General features: G+C 58.4%; 1 protein-coding gene across 1 annotated transcript in view; it reads right to left on the bottom strand.

Annotated features, from left to right (window-relative positions):
* Window positions 1–8,886, bottom strand: part of FARP2 (FERM, ARH/RhoGEF and pleckstrin domain protein 2) — a 96,865-nt gene that overhangs the window by 26,058 nt on the left and 61,921 nt on the right. Inside the window, exon 14 of the mRNA XM_023521086.1 lies at window positions 2,473–2,651. Within this exon, the coding sequence (XP_023376854.1) occupies window positions 2,473–2,651 (179 nt within the window). The remainder of the gene's footprint in view (window positions 1–2,472; window positions 2,652–8,886) is intronic.

Here is an 8,886-nt window from a genome sequence, read left to right as displayed (position 1 = left end):
GAGGAGGCCGCTGCGGGGGACGGGAACTCTGGGGGCGGGGATTAAGGCCCCAGGGGGGTACGAGGCCCCTGGGGAGGATGAGAACTCTCAGCAGGGGATGGGACCCCTGTGGCAGCAAGGGCCATACACTGCGCCCTGGGAACCTCGGTTCCGCACGGGCTCTCACGCTGGCCCCAGGCTCAGGCCCAGCCAGGGGCTGCGCCTTGTCCCTGGAGCATCTCAGAGAGGCCGGGAAGTCCAGCTCCAAGGCCCTCCCCCGTCCTCCACAGCTGGAAGACGCCCCTCCTGCTCTACCCTGCACGGCCGCCCTGCTGCTCCTCCGCCCGGCTGGGGACTTTAGAGAACGTCTGCCATGCGAACACCTACAGAGCACGTGCCGGCCCCAAACCGCACCTGGGACATGCCCAGGAGCAGGAGTCCCTGTCCTTGAGCTGACAGCATCCTGGGAGGGAACAGGCAAGAAGCAACGCACAGGCTAATGGGGAAGCTGCCCGTCACGCAGAGACCTGTCATGGGCGCAGAGCAGGCAGAGGGGGCAGAGGGGGCGGGATGGGCAGCTGCAGACTCCAGCAGAGCAGACAGACCGCCTCCTGGAGAGGGCGGGGCTGAGGAGGTGGTGGGAAGCAGGTGGGAGGTCAGAGGAGAGGGGGAGGGGGGCGAGCTGTTCGCTGGCGGTGAAGGCGGGGCCTTGGGGGTGGCATGCTGGGACCCCGGGACAAGTCTGGCTGCTACGCTGAGAGCAGGCTGGAGGGCCCGGGCTCACTGGGAGGTGGGGCGGCAAGAGGAGGCTGGGGCCCTGGCCAGTCTCCTAGCTCAAGTTCTGCTGTGGGGGGAGGGACCAGGGGTAGAGGCGGCAAGGGTGACCGAGGCTTTGGGCCCACATGCCACAGGGCGTAGGTCAGGGAGGAAGGTCAGCGGTCAGGTTTGCATCTAGGAGCTGAAGCAGTGAGCTGGGCTGGGGGTCTGCGGCTGAGAAGGGGAGGCTGGGCCGGAGGCTGACATTGGGGCCCGTGGCTTCTTCCCTGGGCCCTGTCCCTCTGGGAAGCTTAGGAGAACTTTGGGCTGCCTGATGGGATGGAGGCAGAGACCGAGGCCTGAGGGGTGGGGGCTGGACAAAGCCCGGCCGTGAGGTGGGGGTCCTGGGCCGGGAGCCAGTCATCAACGCAGCCCCACACACGGCACACACACAGCCTCACACACACAGCTCACACACAGCCCACACAGCACATAGACAGCTCACACAGCCTCATGCACTGCCTCACACAGCTCACACACAGCCTCACACGGCACACACACAGCCTCACACACAGCCTCACGCACAGCTCACGCAGCCTCACACACAGCTCACACAGCACATAGACAGCCCACACAGCACACATGGCACACACACAGCCTCACACAGCACATACACAGCCTCACACACAGCCTCACACAGCACACACACAGCCCCACACACAGCACACACAGCTCACACACAGCCTCACATACAGCATACACACAGCACACACACAGCCTCACATAGCTCACACACAGCCCCACGCATAGCACACACAGCACACACACACACAACCTCACACAGCACATACACAGCACACACGGCACACACACAGAGCCTCACACACACAGCTCACACAGCACACACAGAGCCTCACAGCCCCACACAGCACACACATAGCACACATAGCTCACAAAGCACACTCACAGCACACACACAGCTCCGGGCCTGCTCTCGCTGAAGTGGGTGCAGGGGGCCCGGGCATGAGGGGCAGTGTGCACGGAGGCCACATGTGTCCAGTGAGGGTGGCCTGGGCGGAACATGCATCTGGTGCTCTCAGGACGAAATGCAGCGGAGTGCTAAGGTGTCTGTGACAGCTGCTCCACGTGACAGGCACCTGTGAGGCGGGGGTCCTGCGGCCACTGGTGTCCCCACCTGTGATTACTGCCTTGTCCTTGAGCTCCACGCTCTCTACCTAGGCTCTTACACCTGCCTCGTACCCATCCTGATGGCAAACACAAACTGGCAGGGCGGCCACCTCCACTGGCCACCCTGAACCCGCACACCCGCCGCCTCCCCTGGCGGCCACGCTCCACCTCCAGGACCCCCTCAGCCGTTAGCAGGAATGCCTCCCTGTCCCCTAGACAAGGTGGGTCCCTGGCGCTCGCCCTTAGAGCCAGACCTCCTCCCAGTCACCTGGCTGAGGGTTCCCTCGGCACCTGCCCGTTCCCACCACCCCCTGCTACCCCCTGGTGCCCTGGGTGCCACGAACAGGTACGGAAGTCCCCGAGGAGTCCCTGAAGTCCCTGAGGAGTCCCTGACCGTGATGGGAGGGTCTCAGCTGTGATTTTGCTGGGGACGCCAGTCCACCATCCCCTTTTGCTCATGGGGCGGGGGTGGGGTGGCGGTGGGGTGGGAGGCACCCTGCCCCGCCCTCAGGACCCCAGCAGCAAGCCCTCTGCCGGGGCGGCGCCCACCTTGTGTTTCGGTTCCTCCTCGTCATCGGTCCTGGCTTGGCCGGCGTCGCTAAGGACAGGGCTCAGGAGTGGGGACGAGCCCCGCTCAGCAGGGCCCAGAGCCACCTGAAACGCAGGGCTCAGGCTCAGTGGGCTCTTCCGGGCGGAGGGAGAAGGCTGAGGACTGTCCACAGGGAGGCCTGGAATTGAACGGGGCAGGGGATGGAGCGAGAAATGAGCGCGAGCCACGACGTGGGCCAGACACCACGTGGCTCCCCAGGCGTGGCCCACACTGGCCGCGCACCACCACCAGGCACTTCCTGGAAACTGTAAACAAAGCTGCTGTCACATGCAGCTCTTGCTATGACAACACGAAAATGGAAATAGGCTGATGGCTGACCAATCCGGTGTCACAGGGGCTCTGAGGTTCTGGGGGTCCCCCTGGCTCTGAGATGCACGTGACACAATAAGCAGCACAAAGCCCGTGAGGCAGGACCATCAGGGAGCGGCACCTTCCGTGTGCTCGAGACATCACGCTGATGCTGACATACCTGGGAAGGTGCCTGTTTAGGCCACGGTCATTAATCATTCACTTGAAAAACTGAGTCTTATAAGATGGCAACTCTTTATACTGTTTCATACTTCTCTGAATTTTTCATTAACAAAGATTTTATATTTTGGCTTTCTAGAACTATACTACAAAAGTAATTACTTAAATTTTTTCCCGTTTTAAAAGAACGTTTGCTTTCGACTCGACAGAAGCCAAAATTCGGGGCTAGTTCTACAAAGGCTTACGATAGGCATATCCCATCATACACTTTGTAATAAAGACATTCTTATCCGTTCGGTTCTGAGTTTACTTCTAACATTTTTCAGCGGGACACCGGTGACTCTTAAGTGTCCTATTTTAAAGATACCACTAAAGCAGTTCTATAAGAGAAGTGTAACTGCTTCTAAAGTGTCTTAAGACAGCTGCCTTAGGGTTCCCAGCGTGGGAAACCCAAGCCGCCATCACTTCTAACCATGATGCAGGTGACAAGTAACTTGACTTGGAGCCCGCCTGCTCCACCCACAGCTGGCTTCAAAGCGAGACCCGCCACGGCCGCGGCTGGAGATCTCGGATGCAGGCGCCTGTGGTGACCCGCTCCTGGGTGGGCACCAGCAGCTGCACTAACCCCCCCAGCGCAGCCCCATGGCTGGAGGGGCCCTTATTTTCACATTGACAATCTGGAGTGCGGGACCCCACTGAGGTACTTCGGAGCTAAGCCGCCGGCGCTGAGACGCCAGAGCCTTCCTCTGGGATCTCTGACAGGAAACGTTCGTTCCCATTAGAAATCCCGGACAGAAAAAGATGTGGCATTACTAAGGACCAGGTTGTTAGAACTTGCTTTTCTCACACATTTAAAAGATGCTGAGCAACCTTAAAAGATCGTAGGACTCCTAACCGCCCCCCCCCACCAGGCCTTACCCAGACTTAGTCAGCTCTGAAGGGCTCGAACCCGGGCTGCGGGCTGGGCGCTGGGCCCTGGAGCATGGGTCATGCCACAAGAGCTCTCTGGCCTGGGCCCAGTGCAGGGTAATGGCCGTCAGGCTAGAGAACACGCTGCCAGAGGGTGGCCCCTCGGTAGGGAGAGGGACCCCCCTGCAGGACAGACTGCTCACCTGGGAGACTGAGTCACCATCTGACGCTATCATTGTAGGTTCTACTTCACGAACACTGTCAACTCACAATTAGCGAACAGATTAAAAAGTACCACAGGCTGCTATTAAACATTTGTTTTATTAAGTCTGTCAACTACAGCAACACATTATAAACCATGCCTACTTCGAATTCTGTAAACACGGATCCTACAGATAAAGTCAACAAGGCTGCGGGAAATATTTTTTCAAGAGAGTGGTCCATCGAGGTGCTTCGCGTGCACACCCCGTGTTCCCATGCCCCATCCTGCGTGGGCCCGTCTATCGTGTGTGAGTCACTGACATATACTGCACACCGAGAAGACAAGTGTGGGGCTGTGGCTCTGCAGGCGTGTTCTCCGGAAGTGAGGTCGTGCAGCCCCAGCTCTGCTGTCTGGACTGTGGGACAAGGAGAAGGGTGCTGAGCCCTAGGAGACCTCGTCTAGGTTGGAAATGCACATTAGGATGCGTGGATAAAGAGCAGGTGTCGTAAGAATTTTTGAAATGCTACACATCAAGTTTTAGGCATCGCAGAACGTGCTTAGCCCTCCCTGGTGCGGTAAAGAATTAATCTTACGTATCTGTAAACCAGAGCCGTGTCCCAGAAACACAGCGAGAAAGCCAGCGTGCTTTGTCACGAGCGCTCGCCGCGGACCGTGCAGACGCGGAGGGGCGTGCTCCGGCACCGCCGCGCTGGCTCCTTCACGCGTGCTGAAGGCGCTCCTCAGTTCCAGGACCGGGCTACGTAAAACGGACCGACGCAAACAGTAGCCGTGTCCCACCAGCCCCGTGCCTCGCTGGAGTGGGCCCCAGACCGCCTGCCCGTGCTCACAGGCAGGCTGCAAGCTACAGGGTTCCATCGTCTCCAAGAAACACCTAGAGCTCTTATTTCCGGTTATTCGTCAGCAGCGAGCAGCTCCGGCAGCTTCCTCTGCGGCATTCGTTACTGCCATTCTAGATACTCATAATTTTTGAAATGTCGTTTTAAAAAGCGCTGTGTCATACTTTGTGCTTATCATCACTCTATTCATTTGGCTAGGGCACTAAAGACAAATACCACGTTTAGAGGAGAGTTGAGCTAACTTTTATTTTATACCTTTCAATTTTCTTCGAATCCCTATAAAAAACAATCTTGACAATTTTTGTCCAATAGTGGAGGAAGAATCAGCTCCAGTTTGGAAGATTCAAGGTCAATTTTGAAGGTCAGCACGATAACAGGAGATAAAAGATCTAGAAACTCCTTTAACTGGGACAATGGCTCACTAATCCCACTAGAAAAGGAGAGGGCTGAACCGTCTGAAGAATCTGGGTAGATGTGGGCTCGCCGAGTCAGCAGGAAACTGTTCTGGGCTCCAGTTCTGGGCTAGACGGTTATGAGTCGCTTCACACAAAATCTGGCTCGCAAACAAAAGGCTGGAGCTACCGAGGGGCCCAACCCCCAGCTCGCCTGCCACTGTCTGCCCTGCAGAGCTCGCTCCCTGCTGGTCTTCTCCGTCTGCACCGCAGCAGGCGGCCTTCCTGTGGGGCTGTGAGGCCTCCACGAGGGGACACCCGTGAAGCTTGGAGTGGGTGCCCGGCACACAGGGCCCACACGCTAGACGTGGCTGTGGTGACCTGGTGTTCGGAGGGTGACATCAACATGTACGTGCTCCGAAGAAGCATTTTCCAGAGTTTTTTCTTTTGTTCTAGGTAATCAAGACTCTTTCTTATTAGAAGAGGCAGGCGCCCTACCCTACAGCACGGTGACACTTTGGGCCACAGAGGGGTGACCCTCTGTGCCTGTGCACGCGTCAGGATCCAGGGAGCCCTGCGTCTGTTCTAACGAATGACACATTTTGCCTAAAATTCTGAGAAGCTGTTGACCTACGGATCCTCTGAACTATTGGAGCAATGATGGTAAGGTCCCTCAAACAAATGATCCACATAAACTAAACAGTCTGTAGGTGACAGTCATTGGGAAAGAAACGTGATCTAACATGCGTCAAACGTCAAGCTCATACGGCCTCTGCCTGCCTGCCTGACTGGTCGGCCTGTGGGTCTAATAGAGACGAGCTTCTGAGCAGTTTCTTGAAATCTGGGTTGATCACTGAGGTGCCACTTGCTTGTGGCACCACTTCATCCCTGGGGGGCACTGGTGGCCTCACTGGGGGCAGGCCACCTCATGCAGAAGGGGCTGACACCTGTGACTCAATGCTCTCTCCTCCACGTGGGGGGTGACCAACCCAGGGTTCTGGAGAGTTTGTGTCAACGGGTGCTTTTCTAGAAGGCTGCTGCCACCTGGCCCTGCTCTAGTACGAGACAGAGCACAGACACCTTCCACCTCTGGCCACACAGGGTGCCAGGCACCTTGAAACCCAGGGAGCAGCCTGGAGGGAGGCGAGAAACCTTTCTCACAGGCCGATGAGCAGTGGTGCAGTACCCACCTTACGGTCCATGCCCCATGCGGCCGAGGGGGAAGCCCAAGTTCAAAGCCGGAGTGCAGCCGTGTCCGGGACCTGGGCAGCGGCTGCGCCTTGGGTCAGGGGCTTACTCTGCAGGCTGTGTTCTGTGCACAGCGCGAGCCCAGGGGCCACGTGGGTCACCTCCAGTGCTGCAAACCACGCTGCCCTCGGCCAGCGCCCCAGGCCCAGTGCAGAGCCCAGGGCAGCAGAGCACACGACATCCAGGGTGCGCCTGCCCTGCCCCCGCCGGCCTCCGAGGGGCAGCGTCTGCCACGCCTGAGGCGACAGACAGCCCCACGCCTGTCTGTTGCTCAGAAGCCTATGAAGTGAGAGACGTCAGGGAAAACGTAAAACAAGTGACGTAGCTATTTCGGGATTCATTTAACACGTGACATAATCTTTAATTATGTAAATCAAAACCGTAGCAAGTAGAGGAAAAGAAAGCTAAAAAGCTTGTTTAAAAATTCATAGTAAATGTTTCCTCATTTTATTGAATAAACAAAGGTTCTGAATGAGTACATATCTGCAGCTTCATAAATGGCACTTCCCTGGAAAACGAGCTGCACGAGTACCACGGACCAGGCAGCGCAGCGTCTCTTTCAAGAATGAACAAGTTCAAATGCATCACGAAACGCCAGTTCCTTTTCTCCTCTCTCCTAGGGGAACATGCAGCGTTCGGCAGGAGAAAAGCACCAGGGACACTGGAGCACGGCCACCACGGACGAGAGGCCAACAGGGGGCGCCGCGGCCGCGACGAGCTCTGCACCTTTGCGACCAGGGCCGGGCAGACCCCGGCAGAGTGAGACCGACCCCGGGCCTTGAGAACAGACTGAAACCCGCGACTCTGAGTGCCCGAGGGAGCACGAACACGCTCGCCCGGGACGCGGCTCTCTGGCCGTGGGTTCGAGCTCCGTGAACCAGGAGGGCACGAGCGTACGTGCAGACGCAGGGATGGGCACCGAAACGCGGGGCAACGGCTCGTGTGCCGCAGGCGTGTGCATCGCACGGGCGTGGCCGTGGCGCGTGGGGCGCTCACAATCACTCCTGCAGGGCGGCACGGGCGGGAGCCGCGCTGGAACCGGAACACGCCCCACAGCGAAGCGACGGAAAGGACTTTGCGAAACCACGGCAGGGAAGACGCAGCCACGGACTCCGAGGCTCTGCACTCCAGACTGCGGGGCCAGCTCGCCGCACTCCCGGAAGCCGACCGCTCGCTCCCAGAGCTCCCCTGGACCGGGGCGGCCGCCGCCCGAGCACAGCGATCTCGCCAGCACCAGGCCTGAGCTCTCGCACCCCGGCTCACGCGGACCGCCTGCCCTCCGGAAACTTAGACACGACCAGACTTGACAACTAATGACAATAAATACTCTGCCTAGAGCGGAGCGTATTATTGGAAGTGACTTAATGGGGACAACAGGTACTGCCTGCTGGGGGCCTTGCAGGGTGGGACGGCTACAGGACTGCTGTCAGCTGGCTACACCAACACGCCCGGCCCTCCTGTCCCATGCAAGGCCCTGGATCTCGCTAAGGAGATCAACGGATTAAGAAAGAAACCCGTCCACGCTTAGCAGGCGCTTTTCAACTGCACACTCTCGCAATCTGGCTGCTGATGTGAGAAGTGTGGTTACAAGTCTACGTGTTTTATTCAAGTGTGAACGAATGTCCTGTAATCTGGGTACATGGGACCCCCCTCCCCAGGTGGTGTCGCTGCATAAGCACAAGGGCTTTTCACGATCAGCAGCCACCTGAAAAAAGGGGGGGAGGCCGAACGTGCCTCGACCTGAACTGCTGTGGACGTGTGAACACCTACTACAGCGACCTCCTGGTACGGGGAACGGCGTCACTGCCTAAGCCACCTGCCACCGGCGGCAGAGGCGCGAGCAGGCCCCCGCGGCCCTTGGGCTCACGTCCCCGTGCATCCCAAAGAACTCCTTCTGGATGGGGTCACAGCCCACTCGCAAGTGCAGGGGGCACCCTGAGCAGTGACTCCACAAAAGCTACGGCTGGCTTTTAAACACACGATGTTGCTGTAAAGGAAGAGCCATAAACTCGAACTATCACCGCCGCTCTGGGGAGGGAAACCTGTCAGAAACGTCTCCAGGTCTCCCCAGAAAGCTGAACCTGAACGTGGCGCCTTCCCCAGCAGCACCCACAAAATGACTGGGGCGCCGGCTTGCTCTGCAGCTGTGTCGTCCTACATGCTGCCCCACGGAGGCGCCGGCCGGGTGGGCTGTGGGATGGTGGCTAGTGTGAGTGAGGGGCAAGTGGTCAGCATGGCTCCAGGTCCAGCCTGCCGCAGGGGCCTGAGGGGCAGGCA

This window comes from Pteropus vampyrus, unplaced genomic scaffold (genome assembly GCF_000151845.1).
Source record: "Pteropus vampyrus isolate Shadow unplaced genomic scaffold, Pvam_2.0 Scaffold291, whole genome shotgun sequence".
In the NCBI taxonomy this organism is placed as follows: domain Eukaryota; kingdom Metazoa; phylum Chordata; class Mammalia; order Chiroptera; family Pteropodidae; genus Pteropus; species Pteropus vampyrus.
Note: the sequence above shows the minus strand (reverse complement) of the source record. Positions and strands in the feature narration are given on the sequence as shown.